The 17,772-nt window shown below is 41.9% G+C and overlaps 1 protein-coding gene across 1 annotated transcript in view; it reads right to left on the bottom strand.

The window, feature by feature from the left end:
• LOC148657667 (uncharacterized) overlaps nt 1-17,772 on the bottom strand; it is a 152,893-nt gene that overhangs the window by 69,349 nt on the left and 65,772 nt on the right. The window contains exons 17-22 of the mRNA XM_088644218.1: nt 12,127-12,210; nt 10,850-11,017; nt 6,315-6,398; nt 5,952-6,119; nt 4,541-4,783; nt 1,307-1,537 (exon numbers count right to left, since the gene is read on the bottom strand). Coding sequence (XP_088500344.1) covers nt 1,307-1,537; nt 4,541-4,783; nt 5,952-6,119; nt 6,315-6,398; nt 10,850-11,017; nt 12,127-12,210 — 978 coding nt within the window. The remainder of the gene's footprint in view (nt 1-1,306; nt 1,538-4,540; nt 4,784-5,951; nt 6,120-6,314; nt 6,399-10,849; nt 11,018-12,126; nt 12,211-17,772) is intronic.

Here is a 17,772-nt window from a genome sequence, read left to right as displayed (position 1 = left end):
GCACAAGGTGACTGTGTGAGCACCACTTCATACGCAGCCTAAAGAGCAGAACCCGGCCCGGGGAGCAGCTAGCTAGGGCACCTCTGTCACCTCATTCTCGTATCAGAACGGTGCTGACGGCAGGAGAGAGCACCTCGGCATGCTCCCTGCGTCGCGGCCTCTATCACTCCACGGTCGACAAGGAGCACCGAGAGCAGGTGCTCTCCAGGACATCACCCGCGAGAGACCGGTGATTCTGGATCCAGAGCGAGCCAGCCAGCGAGCTCCGCCAGAGGTGGGCCATCACGGGCGGGAGAACCGGAAAGGGGGCCGCGCCCCTGCGAGGGAAGTATGCAAGCCCTGGAGTGGCAGTCTTTATTCCGTTCACTCAGGGGCCACGAGGGCAAACGTCAGCCAGCGAGAGAAAAACCTCTCCCCCGAGGTGAAGTGCTCCTCTTCTGCTTCCCTGAATGACGGCCCATTCCAAGGCGCAGGCTTCCTGAATGCTGGCGCGATCAATACACACATTCCTCGCGGTTTAGCGCCGACACAGACAATACCGCAGCACAGCTGAGGTTAACATCTTCTTGAAGACCTGGGTACTACCAGCAGAAAACCTCTCTGCAGTCTCCTGAAAAATGAAAGCCTGCTCATTGTCTGTGTATTCGCTGCTCAAGAGACCACTACAATCCAGCTACTAATTTTCCTATTAATTGGAAATTTAATACAAAGCCGACCATCCAGGATCCAATATTTTGTCAAAATAAATTTACCGCAACCCCGTCCTCTCTCTGCTGCATGACAGTGGGTCATTCAGCATCAGTTTACTCCTAACACAAGAGTTTTCCCATTAATCTTTTTGATAAAAACAGTGAAGGAGCATATCTTTGATGGAATGTTAAAGTGGAAACAGATTTTTTTTTATTTGAAAGCTTCTATTTTTCATGGCCAGCTATTGAGATTGCTTCATTGCACAGACTGTCGTCGAATGAATTGTTTTCTGTTGGTCTCTGCGAGTTTGTTTTATGCCCATATTTCTTTGTCATACCAAAACTTTCTTTAGATCTTAAAAAGTACATAAAATAATAAATTAAATCAACTGAATACTTCCATGGTAAAATCTACATTTCACATAGTGCAGGCAACTCACTACAGAATATTTTAGTCATGAGCATTAGATGTTTATATATGTGTCATGGTTTAAGGACTCTTGTGACATGTTTAATATTACACAAGCCATTACACAAGTTCTTGTGATTGCTATTCAGTCCTGGGTGATAAGACTATGTGTAGAAACTAGCCCGCCTCTGCCCTCCATGAGGATTACCTGGTTGTTATAATCTTTGACTTCCTCCTCAAGACTCTGTATCTGTCCCTCCTGTTGCTGCACTTTGTCCATGCTGGCCTGATATTTCTGCTTGAAGATATCAGCAGTTGACTGATGGGCTTTGGCCACAGCATTGCTCTCGTCCAGTTTCACCTGGAGGCCATCTCTCTCCCGCCTGAAGAGAGCCGCTTCCTCAGCTCGTTCCTTCGCGAGTTCCTCTCCTCGCTGGACCTACGGAGATCGCAACATGCAAAAAAAAATAATAAAATAAATAAATCCAAAAGGCCGCACTGCACAGAATCCGAAATGCAATCCACACCTGTGGGAAAGCCAAAAACAAAGCCGCTAAGCTCACAGAAGGAGCAGAATTTACCAGAATTCCACGGAAAGAAAATCGTCCTAACAAACGGGTAGCAGCTTTGCAGAAACACAACTCTGCTTTTGGAAAGATGTCTTTAGTCTTAAGACAAAAGATGTGGTTATGGAGTCCAGTGTCACAAGGTCTAGCGTGCTTCTACACGGCTTCGGTGGCCATGTTCAGAGAAACCTTCCCCGGGCTGTCGGCTGCATGTCCTCTAATTGTTCAGAGCCGCTGAAGATGGAAAGTGGAATACAGTAGTGATTACATAACCGGCCTCATAAACACGGCCCCCATCGCAAATAAAATGCAGGGGAAGATTCAATTTGCTGAAGCTGATCACCAAGGATACTGCCTAAATGGAACACTGTTCTTTCAAGGCAAACCTAAGATAAATACATGCGGAGAAACATAAGTTCATGCAGGTCTACTAGAGGGATAAAGCACAAAAAAAAAGTCTGTCCACCCAGACACAAATATGAGTCTCTCTGATGTTTAATTAACTCGTACCTTCAAAGTGTCCAAGTGTTATGAACTAATATAGTGTCCCTTTCCAGAAATTCAGTTTCCCAAAACAAAAAAATTCGGAATTAAAAAAAATATATATATAACTTCCATTTTTGTTGGAAAATTGGAAGCATTATTATCTAAGTATATTATACTTATAATCAGAAAGATTAAAATAAAGCACAAACAACCACAGACAGTCATTGCATTTATCTCCATTTATCTCTTTAAAAAGTATTTTCATTCTACAGCACAAAAGTGCAGTCAAAGTCTGTTTTGAGAAATTTCAAGGACATATAACTGGGGTTATGTAAATGTAAATACCTGTAAATATTGCACTATATATGTCTGTGTGCCTGGAGTGGAATTTAAGAGCTTGTTGACACTATGCCGTTAAAATCCTGATCATAATGAGGCATGTCTGACTATTTTAGAAAATGTGGTAAAACATAGAAACTTCTTTTGACTTACATTTTTATCATTTCTTTGTCTGAAGAGTCCATTTCTAAGCAACCTTATAAATCACCTTCTTTAATACTCCAGTAAATCTCAGGTTGAAGTGTTAAAGAAGGGGCTTGAAGTTGAAGTGTAACAGCTGGGACTTCACTCCCTCTCAACATCACATACAAGCAGATTTTTTAAACGTTTACTGAGGTTGTAAAATTCATAGTCATAATAGGTCATTTATTTTTTTCCCTATAATTTGCATGCATTCAGGTGATCCTATTATGCTTTTATAAAACTGGGGTTTTAATATACTGAGAAGGAAATTAAGATCAGGTCTACAGAAGGTGGTCAATATTACATATTATTCCTGTCATCGAGAGTGTTAGTAATCCTTCTTGGTGACTGGGAATAAAACAGTTACATCTCCACTTGGAATGAATACTAAAGCAAGAAGAAGACAATGCTATCGTGATATTAAGGAGTAACATCATCCAAGGACAGGAGCCTGCAGATCTGTCTTAACAGAAAATATGTCCCTCTTCATGTCTAATTTATGATACGGAGCTTCAAGCCGGGATTTCTGCAGTCTAGGGAAGAAATTAGGGTGAGAGATTTCCTGGGTTAAGTGGAAATCCATCACAGGTTTGGGTAGAGAAGTGAGATTAGTATGCAGTGCTGCTTTATCCTCAGGAATCCTGACATGAGGAGGATCAATTACCAGTTCTCGAGGCTTGCCTACCCTCCACCTCAGGTCAGAGGAACTAAAGACGGAGCCAGCTCGTCACCCAGGAGTCTGCACAGGCCTCCACAGGGGCTTCCGACGGCTCACGCCAGATGACCCAGCACAATGGCAAAGCTACAGTACGCACAACAGCGCAAAGGTATTTTGGCAGGTTTACATTCCAAAGACTACAAGAACCAAAATCAAAACCAGGAAAACTGGCTTTGGTCTGAAACAAAAAGAACACTGGTTGCCTAGAACTTTTTTTTTTAAGTATTTGCTCCAAATGTCCACATTTAGCTCAGCTATGAAGGAGAGATCAGGGCTTTCCTTGTCAACACGATAGAACTAAACATTCTTTACCACGAACGACAGATTTCACAAGTAATAAAATATTTAATCTTTTTCCAGTATATTTTCAAGAAAATTATGCCACTCATGCTCTTAGTGTCTGTGACCAACTAGATCACCACACACACGATAGCAACTGTTCAGTGGCCGAATGTGCCTGTTAAGGAACAAGTCAAGGTTTATTCCAGCTGAAAAGAGAAGAAAAGAAACAGAATGTTTCAGCTGTGAAGCCTTCTTGGGGTTCTCTTAAATTACTTTATCGTTTACATGGTTATGTTATGGTAGATATATACATAAGAAACAACTTTCCCCTCTTATTATTTATTTAAAGCTTAAATGATCTTGTCTTTTGATGTTTTCTGTATGATTTCGCTAAATTCATTTTTAACGTCCTTAATTGCTATAACATGTTCTTCTTGTGACTGTAATAAAAGGCCTTAAGGTCAAATGTCACTTTTCAATTCATTCATCTCAAAAGAAAAAAAAAATCAGAAACTTGAGACATGCAACGGGTTTTCGTTTGATCTCTTCAGGTCTGTCACATGATGCAGTGCAGTGTAGCCCGCAATGACTTACTTCCTGAGTTAAACTACGCTTCTTTAACCTCCTTAAACCTCCCTAGGCTGTGCCCCCACCTGCCATCTTCAGTGAAAGTGTACACATGTACACACGACACACACGAGACCAACCGCAGGGTTTATTTTCATTTCTGCTGAAACTCCTGATGATTGAAAAGCCCTGGCAGGCTAGCCCTTGCTCTATGAATAACATCAACATGGTTAAAGATCTCTCACACGGCGGCGTGGGAAGTGAGGAAGATGCGAAAACTGCCACAGCTGAAAGCGCTTACCTTGCACAGGGCCTCCTGGTGCAACGTCTGCGCGTTACACAGCTCCTCCCTGAGCTGCTGCGCCAACACCTTCTGCTCCTGCACTTTCCCGTGCATCTCCTGCAGCTCCTCCGTCGCCACGCCAAGCTGCTGCTGCAGCAGCAAAGACTTGTGGTTCCAGCGTTCCAGATCGGTGCAGTGTGATTGTTTGGCGGCATCTAGGTCACAGTGCATCTGCTCCAAGGTTTGCATGTGATTCGTGATCTTGGAGGGACGAAACATCACCACGCGTTACTGATAGTATTGTAGAAGGTTTCAAACGATTTCGACCAATACAGTGAAATAATTCAGCGATGATAAATTACACAAAAGCAGCTACATATGGAAAAGGTACCACCTTGAGTATTATTCTAATTAATAACAGCTCCATTTTTCTAACAGCAAGCATTTTTCTTTAAAAAACAAAATGAAATTGGAAATATCAATTCTCTGTAAAAAGGCATCATTACCCTTAAAATCCTAAAAACAATTTAGTACAACAAAATGAGCACACTGATATTTCAAAAACTCTGGGTAAATTCTTGTGCCAAACAAAATTTCAGATGGTACTGCTAGCTGAATGTTTGTTTCAGAAGGGCACAAAGTGTAGGATGGGATGCACAGGGACGGTAAGCAGAGAGGACCGCTTTAGTAGCAGACCAGGACAGTGAGCAGAGTTACTAGCGGACCGGGACAGTGAGCAGAGTTACTAGCGGACCGGGACAGTGAGCAGAGTTACTAGCGGACCGGGACAGTGAGCAGAGTTACTAGCGGACCGGGACAGTGAGCAGAGTTACTAGCTGACCGGGACAGCGAGCAGAGTTACTAGCGGACCGGGACAGCGAGCAGAGTTACTAGCGGACCGGGACAGCGAGCAGAGTTACTAGCGGACCGGGACAGCGAGCAGAGTTACTAGCTGACCGGGACAGCGAGCAGAGTTACTAGCGGACCGGGACAGCGAGCAGAGTTACTAGCGGACCGGGACAGCGAGCAGAGTTACTAGCGGACCAGGACAGTGAGCAGAGTTACTAGCGGACCGGGACAGAGAGCAGAGTTACTAGCGGACCGGGACAGTGATCAGAGTTGCTAGTGGACCGGGACAGTGAGCAGAGTTACTAGCGGACCGGGACAGTGAGCAGAGTTACTAGTGGACCGGGAGGGTGAACAGAGAGGACCGCTGTACTAGCGGACCGGGACAGTGAGCAGAGTTACTAGCGGACTGGGACAGAGAGCAGAGTTGCTAGTGGACCAGGAGGGTGAACAGAGAGGATCGCTGTACTAGCGGACCGGGACAGTGAGCAAAGAGGACCACTTTACTACTGGACCGGGACAGTGAGCAGAGAGCACTGCTTTACTAGCGGACTGGGACAGTGAGAAGAGAGGATCACCTTACCTGCTGTTTGCACATCTCCAGCTCGTGCTGCAGGTGCTGTTTCTCCTTGTCTGCCTGGTTCAGACTGTCCTCCTCTTGGCTACATTTATCCCACAGCTCACGTACCTCCCTCTGTAGGCATTTCAGCTTCTGATTAAGTCTGGTGACCTCAGACTCATGAAGGCCCAGCTGATGTATAAAATCAGGTTTATGCATTTCAAACAAACACACAGGCACAATATACCAAAGTTCAAAATCATCTGTATTCATAGCAAGGCTAAATATTGGAACTTATTCCACTTCTAAACACACTCTCATGCATATTTCATATTCCAGTAAACAAATATCTAGCATGCTGTACCTTAAGGACCCAAGGATGCCTACCTCTTCCTGAGAGCCACTGTACTTCTCCTCCACCATTTTCAGGTCAGTCTTCAGTTGCAAAATTGCTTGATCTCGATTATTCACCTGATTGCAGACATCATACAAATGGGAAAAGGGATAATTTCCTTAAGGCAATATTAAACAATAATGAGGCTGAATCAAAAGAGGTATGATGATGAAAAAGAAGGAGTAAATGCTGATTTGTGTTTTAATCAACACATCTGATAACTCTTTTATTATTATTTTTTACCACCCCCAAAAAAAACCAACACATTTTCAAAAGTTACATTTTGAGTTCGGAGGTCTCCAGGACTCCCCTATGGATATTAGAGGAGGTTTGGAAGTAAATCAATATGAAGAATACTGACAGTTTATTAAATGCAAAGCAACGTTTCTCTTTGTGCTGCTCTCTTCCACCGCTAAGATCTTGCCCCACTTCCCGTTGTGCCAAGTCACTTCACTCAAGCGTCTTCACTGACCTACTGCATCTAACTCTTAAAGTACTAGCAAATCAGACAGAAAGCAGACTCACAACCTGCAGCAACATCTGCAACACTGAACCTGAATCTGAATCGAAAGAGCAGAAGAAAAAAAACGATCTCACTTCTAGGTTGTTAAGGGGTTTCGTAAGTGGGCATTCACTTGGGGTGACAAGGGGTTAAGCCCTGAAATCCAGACACATGCACTTCAAGCATGGCCCGAGCCACCAGCTGCTGGTCACTGGGACAGCAGTGCTCCAGCTGGTGATAAACACGATTCTGCTGGGGTTAGACTGACTCGAGTGGAGAACAGCTCTGCAGTGGACCTGTTGGAGGAGTGTGTGCAGAGTCTTCGCTCCTCTCTGGCTATCGCAAGGCCTTGGCACAGAGCCTGCTGAGCTACTCCATACTCACAATGTGGAGGCTGCAAAAAGGAAGAGTAAAACTGGACACTCCCAAAGGAGAATAAAAGGGAGGAAATTATAAAAAAAACATCACTTGCTTATACCAAAGAGAAAAATATTTTTCTTTTTTAAAAAAGTGATAGATGCACAGTATAAATAGTAAAATAGTGATAGATATGAAGATGTGCAAGAGAAAACACATGGAGATTCTATACTTTGAATGCACTAAAATTCTGAGAATTTGCGTCATCTCTAAATTCAAAAACCTGACATACACACTATGCACACAGGGAAAAAGGTCATTATGTTACTATTAATACAGAGCAACTAACACCCAAATGAACTAGATGGGCCAAATGGCCTTTTTTCGCCTGTAACCTTTCTTATGTTGTAATACAAGCTACTGTCCTTTATTAAAGTCTAATCCATTTGGGAAGCATTCCTATTCTACTCCTATTCAAACACAAGATATTAAATGTAAATATATTGTGGAACACATTCATAACACATGTCATTGATCTCTTAAGAAAACTTGCTTTTCAGACTTAAATTTTTTCTTCTGTGAATACAGAATTCTTCAGAATCGCCCTGCTGGCCTGACGTGTGGCAGCAGAGAGAGACAGGAACAACTCATGAGTGCCTGACCAGCCTCAGAGGAAGCTGCAGTCCCGGCTCTCTGACCCCAGCAGCTCAGACAGATGACCCTGTGAACCCATGAGAGTCTAGCATCAGAGGAACCTGCAGTGCCAGCAGCGATGTGGTTTTGGTGATCCCACTCACTGCCCACTACCATTCTACCACAGTTTCTGACAGGTGAAATCCCAACAAAAAAAACCACCTGCCCTAGTGCCAAGATCTTTACCATGGAGGTTCACATAGGAAATATCCTCTACAAAACTGCTGGTAATCAAACTTCTTCACTGATTCTCTTAATTATTTAGGCAATGTTCTCTGACAAAAAGTGTTGCTTCAGTAATGATTAGATGAGTAGATCCTGAAATGAACCTGAACTGAACTTAAATGGCTGTGAAAGAGAAGAGATCGCATATCTGATTAACCAGTGATGACCCTTCATCTCACAGCCCTCAGCTCTACATACCACTACTTATGCAAACCAAGGAACAAAGACAGGATCAAAAAAAGGCTAACCATCAGCTAAAATAATTATAGACATTACATGCAATAATAACAGCCTCTTAGATATAACTATAAAACCAGATGTTGTCCATTCACTCAAAGGAGCTCCAATTTTTTTTCTTTAACATTTTGCATAAAGATGGACGGCAGCGACTCCGGACGTCTGCAGACTGCGGAACAGCGAAGGTGCCGTCACCCAGGCTGCTCGGCACATTAGCAGCACATGCCAAAGAGATGAAGTAAAGTGCCAGGGTCTTCTGGATATCTGGGTTTTGGACAGGGGACGCGAGCCGCAGGGGTGACATGAAACTAGAAAGTGCAATCCGACCCATTACCCAATACGCGGTGTCCAGTCGCAGAACAGGACAACAGAATGACTTCACACAAACACGAAACCAACTGGAACGCTAGGCAGCACGAGTCCCATTTGCCCTGAAACCAGACTCGTCAGAAGCAGGGCGCCGCGCTCGAAACCCTAAACTCTTCGTCTTCAAGTTCAAGTTTCAAGTTTATTGCCATTACACTCATATACATGGTATATGGTATAACGAAATGCTATTTAGCTAGCTCTCGGACATAAGTAGAACAAAGAGAAAAAAAAAAAACAACAATACAATTGTGTAGCAAAAGAAAGACAGAGACAACAGGCAGTGTGCAAAAAACAACAACAGACGATGTGCAAAAAAACAACAACAGACGATGTGCAAAAAAACAACAACAGACGATGTGCAAAAAAACAAAGGTAACAGGTTTTGTGCAGAAATATGCATCAACAGAATGAAATAAAGGGATAGAAATTACGGGGAGTGAGCTTTTGACATGTATGGTAGAGGTAGATTTTCGATGTGTGTTTGGGTTTTTGGTAAGAAAGGAAGGAAGAAGGCACTGTGAGGTTCAGATCACAGGTGAGAGGTGAGCTGTCCCCACTCAGCCAAGTCTCCCCTCCGGGGACGGCTAACTCACAGCTGAGTACCAGCACTACTCGCTAACAGGTGCTCAGACACGGCGCCCGCGAGCGAGCCGGACTCTACCTGGGCAAGCACGTCACACAGCCGCCGCCAGCAAAGCCACTCGCCCGCTGGCAGGCCTGGGCGGACCAGAATAACGGAGTGGACTGCGGTATTCAAACCACCTAGGGGATCAAACCTCCCAGGCTTGTGTACATTCAAACACCGATGTGTTTTCAATGGCAGACACACAGCACACACCACATGCATATGGAAGTCTGAGCCTTCACCTGACAGAAAATACTGATTGGATTTATGCACCGGCTTTGCTGGTCTCAAAAAACATTGATCACTGCAAACTGTATATAATGCTGTACCACAACGTGGTGCAGGAAACAGCTTTGTAATGGCAGAAATAGGAACCACACAACAGCTGCAAGCGAAAAAAACCGTTCAGACACTGTTCTCTAATAACTAATAATAACAATACAGAAGCACTTCCACTTATTGCTGCTATTGTGGAAAATGCTTTTTGCTAAAGGAAATGTTACACATATTCAAATTGTGTTTCTGGTGCCTCATCATTCACAGAAGAATGACTCCTTGACCCCATTTTGCAGCTCTCCTCTGTGGCGATGAGCATCTTTATGTAACTTCAGCTGTCTCATTCAGCTGGCTACATCTGTCAGGTGAGCACTGTGAGGTTCCCCAGCCTTGCTCTCTTTTTTAAAATGAAGGTTATTGTTATTTGTGCTTGCTATTCCCTTCAAAAGACTGTCGCACTATATTCTGCTGGTGTCACTTTCACTGTTTCAGAAAAAAAATCTCTAATATATTAATGTGCTAAATAGAGACGTCAACATATTAATTAGTCAAGACAATTCAAACCCCTTAATAATACAAACTATTCAGCTGTAGGCTACTGGATTTCAACTCCATTTCAGACAGCTGTATCAAATTTCATGCAGATATTCTCCTAGCCTTTCTCCTGACAAACTAGAAATAAGAACATTCTGTGAAATTTCCAGACGTATTACAGCAGTTGCTTTCTGAACTAAAGAAAAATACATCTGAAATACGCAATCTGGATTTTTCTTAAACTGGCCTGTGACTTTTAACATAGATTACTCAACAAATAGACCAATTCCCTTTTCATTAATTTGTGGCATTTGGCTGTTCTATTCCTCCATCATAATGAAAACATGTGGAATATGCTTTGATTACCATGAATCAGATTTATGTTCCTGAACTTGGAACTCTCCCTAAGAAGAGATGTAGTCACATTAAACTGAGCTGCTCTTCAAAATATTTCAGAAAGAGTAGGGGGATATGTTGGCATGTTAGTCTTAATTGCATATGCAAAAGAATATAACTTTGTTTATAAATACAACTAATATGTCTTAATCAGTTTTTCTTAAGCTATGCTTGCAAAGTAGGTTAGTTTATACAACGAGGCAGCAGAGACTTCAGGGTCTGACAATGAAGTTTAATTTAGCACATAATGTATGATAATTAAGCATTTAAACCAAAAAACAAAACGTTTCCTGTATGTCCTGGCCTGCCTGTACCTCTTGTTGTGCTGTTCTGTGTTTCTCCATGACAACCGCCAACTCCAGCTCAAGGTTCTTCTTTTCACTGTTCAGCTTGTTAATGTCCTGGGATTGCTCCTTTATTTGGTCTGTCAGCTGTACAGTCTCTTCCTTCAGCTTCTGCATAAGATTTTCCCTGTGGAGCAACTGGAAACAGAAAACAAGGATGCAAGGCTCATTTCGAATCACTTAACCCTCTCTTTCAAATTTAACAAAAGTGGAGGAAACCGCTAGTCTGTACTGCTGTTGAGGAAGTGGCATGAATTTGAACCAAAAAAAGGGGGTAAAAAAACAAAACAATGGACCTGTTCAGTCTTCAACTAATGCTGAAAGACTGTCAAAGTAAATTAAGTAGAGCTCTTAAATACAACAAAATCTGTACACTGTTTTGCTTGGTGACCATGGTTCAGGTTAAATCATTTCGGTGTAATTTTTAATGATACTCTGCGCTTCATTCTTAAAAAGAACTTCAGTATTTTACACATTGATTTCTTGAGGTTATGACTTTATTTTCAGTAAAGGGATGAATGCTAATTTCAGTTGACACTGGTTAGTGAGAGGACATGGTCCCCATTTTTAGGTATTTCTCTGCCTATTTGACATCTGATTATTCACTATCACTATTTTTCGCAAACCTAGAAAATAGTTCCAAAACGAGCATCTTTGTAAACAATGATACATCCTTGAAAATATAAGGAGTGGTTAATGTGTTAACCATTACATAAACCCCAATTTTAAAAAAAAGACATTAGGAATTCCCTAAAGGCTAAAGAAAAGAGGTGTTTTCTCAGACAGCTGAGGAGTGTCAGACAGAGTTTTACAAAATCAAGAGCTGGCAGTCCGATAAAAACAGGCCAAAGGATTTCAGGACCCTATGGAGAAAACCTCACACACGTTTTAGACTACAAGCTCAATAGAAAATGTTTGAATTTATAGGATTTGATATTATTAACAGTGAACATGTAAAACCTTAAGAAACAACAAAAATATCTATAATGAACATATGCAGTTGACTAAAACTAACTGCAAAAGTCTGACTGAACCATAATCATAAGCTGAGCACGGAAAATTCCATGGGTCGCCCAAGACACCTCCTAACGTTCCCACACAGCATTCAATCTTCTCATTTGCAATGTTATATGAGATAACAATCTTCCATATATTAAGATCAAAATTAATAATATGGCTTTTTTGCAGACAGATTCTTTAATCTCTCATTTTTCACAAATGCGAAACCACTACTTACTGCTACATACCTCTTTGTAACATTCAGAGTACTGGTTTTGTGCTTCTAACAGCTCCTTCTGTAGGACTCCCAGCTTGGTTTCCTTTTTATGTATCTAAGAATAAGCAGATGCCATTAACATGGATACAAGCACAGACAAATACAGAGCTCTGAATGCCAGGTTTCATTCACCATTCAGAAGAGCACGTTGTACACATTTTCACTTGGTACCTGTAAACACAAATTATTAGTGATTCGAGCAAAATACAGGCTGAGAGAAGGAAGAAAAAACAGAACTTTCACGAGAGCACTGTTAATCTGAAAATGTAAAATTAAATATTTAACCACGCCACTGTCTTGGGAATAGCTACAAACGACAAGAGGACATCAGGCCCAATTCGCTCCTTTGGTTGGTTGTAACTAATTGATCTGAGGATCATTTTAAACTCCATAGCATCTAGAGATAAAAAGCTTTTCATATTTAATTTCCCTTCACAACAATATAGTATGTAGGGCATTACAGCAAATCATTTGTTCACCATTGTGAAGATGTGTAAGGGTAAAAGTGGGTTTTTTTTTTGTCATGGAGAAGTAGGAACAACTTCCTTGTTTTCCATTTTGCCTTTGAATTTGTTTGGGCTTTCTGTTTTTATGGTCATGTCTAATAAGCCACTTTATATGCTGGAAGTTTATCTCTGGTTTCAATAACATCTTCAATCTTCTGTTTTCAGAATGAGAGTCAGTTTCTTTAAATGAGATATTAGTTTCAATCAGCACATGGGGTGAATGAACCGTTTAGAAAGATCTTGCCATTGCGGCACCCTCTGCAACATGAAAGGCTCTTGTCTCCCCATTTTCTAAACACAGAAAAATGTATCCCTCCAATTCAGAATATTGAATGTCTTATGGAAAGTGAAAGGTCATTTGTTACTGTCCACAGGATTGATGGAGTTAAGATAGCTCCTTGACCTTCACCCCGCACGCATGAAGAACAGTCTCAGATGACAAAGCATCAGGCAAGTTTACACAGAATGTCCTTACTTATTCCAGATTGCATTTCTGGCTCGTTCATTTGTGCGCCACTTAAATGCATGTCAAGATTTAATTACCCCAAGTCCTCCTTCATTAAACTGCAAACTGTCATTTAATACTACTTGGCAATTCCAGCTATCTGCACCAATTCAAGGATTTTTGTCTGCTTTCTGCCATCATTTTAAAATGATATTCTGGAATAATTGCTTTCGTGGCCTATGCAAACAATGTCAAGGTCAATCACAGCCCAGCCTTGTCTGCCTGTGGCTGAAGCCCTCACTTCAGTGCGGCCTGCGGCCCCATTTCACATCTGAGCTTAAACGTGGCGAGGGGGCAGAACTCCCTCCTTGCCTCTCTTGTAATCCAGTTCATAATTGATGGCAAAAGAGATCAGAACAAAATAAAACGGGCTCAATGGCGTTAAGTCGCTTATTAAAAACAATACAGCAACCCCATCCTTCCCAATTCATTCAGCGCTAAATACAGGGATTATTTTTCCATGTCCAGGCTTGACCCCTGGATTACAGAACTGCACTGTGTGAGACAGCCGGCACAGTTAGGGGGAAAAACCTTCAGTCCACACAGATACTACTGCACACTGTGAGATGATTTTTTTCTTGGAGAAAGGAGGGGGTTAAAAACAAGTAAAAAGCAAGATAAGTATTTTTTTTCCAAGAAGGATCTGTTGCATTTTAAACGTTATTTTCTAAACTGACATGCATGTAAAATGTAATGCTGAAATAGTCATAATATAAATCAAAGGTTCTGTCAAACGGAAAAGAATTCACTCACAATTTTAACAAGAATGAATGCTAAGATATGAACTGGGCATTTTCTCTGTGATGAGACTGCACTGTATCCATGGAAAAGCTCTTTGATATTTGGATTATTTTGCCAGTGGCCAAGAAAGCAGTTAATATGTTTCACAGACTGCATCAAAAGCTCTTGAGAGAACTGTATCATATCTGTACTGCATAATTTCTTTGTGTTTGTACATTTTACGCATGCATAATATATCATGCTACACCCCTCCCCAGCACATTAAACAGGCTCATTGTAGCAGACTTGTACAGCACTGACATAAGGGCAGTGTCACAGCAGACACTTCAAACATAAGAAACAAAGATAATTAAAACAGTGTACAATTCATCCAGAGAAAATGTATCATGATGCAATGATTAAAAAGTAATGTACCTTTTACACACTTATTTGCCAATACTTTTAACTGCACGCCTACATTCGTTACTGAAAATACACGGTCAACAAATTTCCCATCTTCCGAAACCCCACCTTAATTTAGACACGACTTCACTGGCTCCCCATTACTCAGCTCATGCAGTTCAAAAATGTACTTTTAACTTCTAAAGCTCCACATCATCTCCACCGTTCTCAGTAATCCCCGTGTTCCAAGCAGGGCTGTATGTTCTGCTGAGGCTCACGTTCTAGCAGTACCTTCGTACTGTAGGCACAAGATCCTGGGACACACTCTTCAAGTCGTCCTCTTCCACAACTCCACCATTATTTACAGTTTTTAAAACTACACCAAAAATGTATTTTTTCCCTTTTCCACATTTTTTTTATTTGCACCTTTATTTCTGTTGTGTTTAACCCTGTTAAGTGCCCAAAACACTGTTAGCATACACGGGCACTGAACTAAATCCTTTCCTTAAAGCAGGCGTAAACCATTTTAAGAGCCAATTAAAAGTGCCAGATACAGTCACAAGGGTTCCATTAACGTGAGCTCCGTCAGGAACAGCAGAAATGCGTCGAAGTGGACATTAGCTGTCCTAGTTCTGTCACTGGCACAGGTGGACCTGGGCAATGCTCAATGCATCCCAACTGCAGTGGAAGCACTCAAAGAATGTAGGTCTGCTCATGCAGGTCGAGTGGCAACACCTTCTGCAGGTCTGTCACGCCTGCGGCTGGGCCAGAGAAAGCACCAGCAAACCAGCAAACTCTTGACACCACCACCGATGTGTCACAGCCTTCAGAAAACAGGAGTTCAATATCTGATTGTGATGAGCAAGAGAGCAGATAGATGAGGGGAACAGAAGCCAAGAGAAAAGAAATACCAGAGAATGGGGAGAGAGGAGGTAAAAAGAAGGATAAAGAAGGAAATGGGCGAGGCAGACTCCAGAGGGAGGATTGGAAATCGGCAGTCTGTAGATGGACAGAGATGAAGTGGTGGCCTTCGCAGTTTGCACATGCTCTTTCCCTTTTTTTTAAAGCTGCTTTTCCCTGTTCCGCCTGCCGGCTGACGCAGCTCCCCGGCCTCACTCTGGTCTTAACCAGGAGGTGCGCAGTGACTGAGCAAGATCCCAAACTGAAACTGAACGCACAGTAACATAGCAAACATTAACTGAGTTCCAGAATTTTTTACAAGTGCTAAAAAAAAAGCAACATGCCAGGTGTTTAAAACATTTGGCTTTAGGACAAATTATATGTTTTGTCAGGTGTGAAGTTCCTAAATTAATTAGGACCATGTATACCAATTTCTGCAGAAAATGAATAAATGTTAAAGCAGCTTTGGGCTAAAAATGAGACAGAAATTATAAATCTACCCAGAGTGCAAATACTGGTGTATGTTGGGGAGGCAAAACCTCTTAAGGGTGATAAGATGTTACACAGGATATTCTCTTCTGATTCTGGAGTGTGCTCGCACAGCTAAGTCCTGCATCTCTAGTGCAAATGTAGAAGTAAAATACAAAGACCTTTACCATCACCTTAGTCAGCTTACAACTAGTCTTCCCACTAAACTAAAACTAAATAGAGTATTTCATGTAATGAAACAAATTACAGTGTAAAGTATATATGCAATATTTCCTTATTTCCGCCACACTGGAATAACATCTCCAACTGCTTCCGCTTCACCAGATCTGCGCCACTTTATAGACGTCTCTGTGTGCACTGGTCACTCGTGCTAATGCTCAGTCTTCCCTGGTGGGACTGCATATGAGAAGAGGGCTGTATATTGCAGCAATCAAATCTATCACTTCTTAAGCATGTTTTTGCCGGGTCCTTTGTTAATTACATTTGATTACACAACGGAGGCTTTATCTATAACCATTTTGGAACAATATTTGCTCAAAGCTCAGCTTTGACTGAGGCGGCCTTGTTTTCCAGCAAGGCATGAAACCATTCTCAGCTTTATCATTGTTTTCAAATGCCAAGCGCAGGACAGTCCATTGACATTCAGCCTGACACGCCAAGGGGAAGCAATGGCAGGTACCCTCTGACTCCTTGACCCAGACTGGCCTATTACAGTAACTCTGTTCTCATTACAATGTGGAACAACAAAGCTGGAAAAAGTGCTTATGTTCCAGATACAGAGAAGATGCCAGAAGTCAATGACTTACACATAACAGAAGCCTTGACATTCCCACATCGCCATAAGATAGGATCTTATCCTTGGCAATTATTTAATTTAATCTTTCTCCAAGTCTTGATCAGACTATCCACAGCAAACCAGGAGAACATAAGTCAAAACTGGGCAACTTACAGTATATAAATTATATTAAGCTGGACAAAAAAAAAAAAAATACCTGGGACTTGAACAAACCCTTTGGTAATATATATATTAAAAGGCATGCCTTTAAACTAAACGGTGTTGAAATCCAACCACTAGATGAAAAACTAACATAAATCCCTATCATCAGAATCTGACACAGCGGGTTGAAAATATGTTGCCACACCCAGACTCAGAAACCCCAAGCGATCTTAAGACACTGAAGGCACTTCTCCGGTTAAAAGAACAATAACAAGGTCCTCAGGTCCAGCTGTACTGCCTGCACAGAGAGGGGCGTCGTGCTGGTGTAATTCACAGGCCTCGCTTGAACCTTTCCTCCATCCCAGCTGGAACGGGCTCTGCGACCGGAGCACAGGCCGCCACAGACGGCACCGTGAACCTGAGATCCTGCCCAGTCTGGCAGCTTCAGGAGCCACAAGGCAGGAGGCAGGGCGATGCGATCGCGGAGCTATGAATGGAATCTCCCACAGAGCCTGCTGGTGTTGTGCCTGAATGCAATCAGTGCTATTGTCGCTCTCCTTTCATGCGGATTAAAGTTCACAAGCACTAATTGGCTTTTTTTTTTGTTCTGCTGTATTTTAACGTAGACCAGCACACAGCTGACACAAAACACATTTTGTCCTGGATGGTTTTCCTTTTTGTCATATTAGCCATCTTACAACATTAAGCAAAAATGACCCCCTCTTCCGTGATTTGCTTTACATGCACGGCTGTTTTGGCAAAGAAAACCTATTAGAATAAAGAAAAAATAACTTTTGAAAAAAAAAGTTTCGTAATTGGGGCTTGAAATGTTAAAGCAATAAATAACCACAAAGACTTTGCATTAACATAAACTCAGAAACATGGAAAAACTTATTTCAAATGAAAACTTTCAAGTTATTTGTTCAGCTGCACTAATGTTTGGAAAGTTAGAAACAAAAGCCATTATTGTTCAATGTATTTTTAACAGGAAATAGACAGTGGCAAAGTTACAGTAGTTCAACATATGAGATCAGAGAGACAGTTTTTATAGTAAACCAAAACCAGATGTTGGAAAGACACGGGACCCTTGCAGAAATTAATAGCCATGTTGTTTGCTTTGCAAATCTGAAGATAGGAGTGAGCTGGATTAATTGCGAG

This window comes from Lepisosteus platostomus, chromosome 8 (genome assembly GCF_059453375.1).
Source record: "Lepisosteus platostomus isolate fLepPlt1 chromosome 8, fLepPlt1.hap1, whole genome shotgun sequence".
In the NCBI taxonomy this organism is placed as follows: Eukaryota; Metazoa; Chordata; class Actinopteri; order Semionotiformes; family Lepisosteidae; genus Lepisosteus; species Lepisosteus platostomus.
This window is presented reverse-complemented; position numbering and strand designations above follow the sequence as displayed.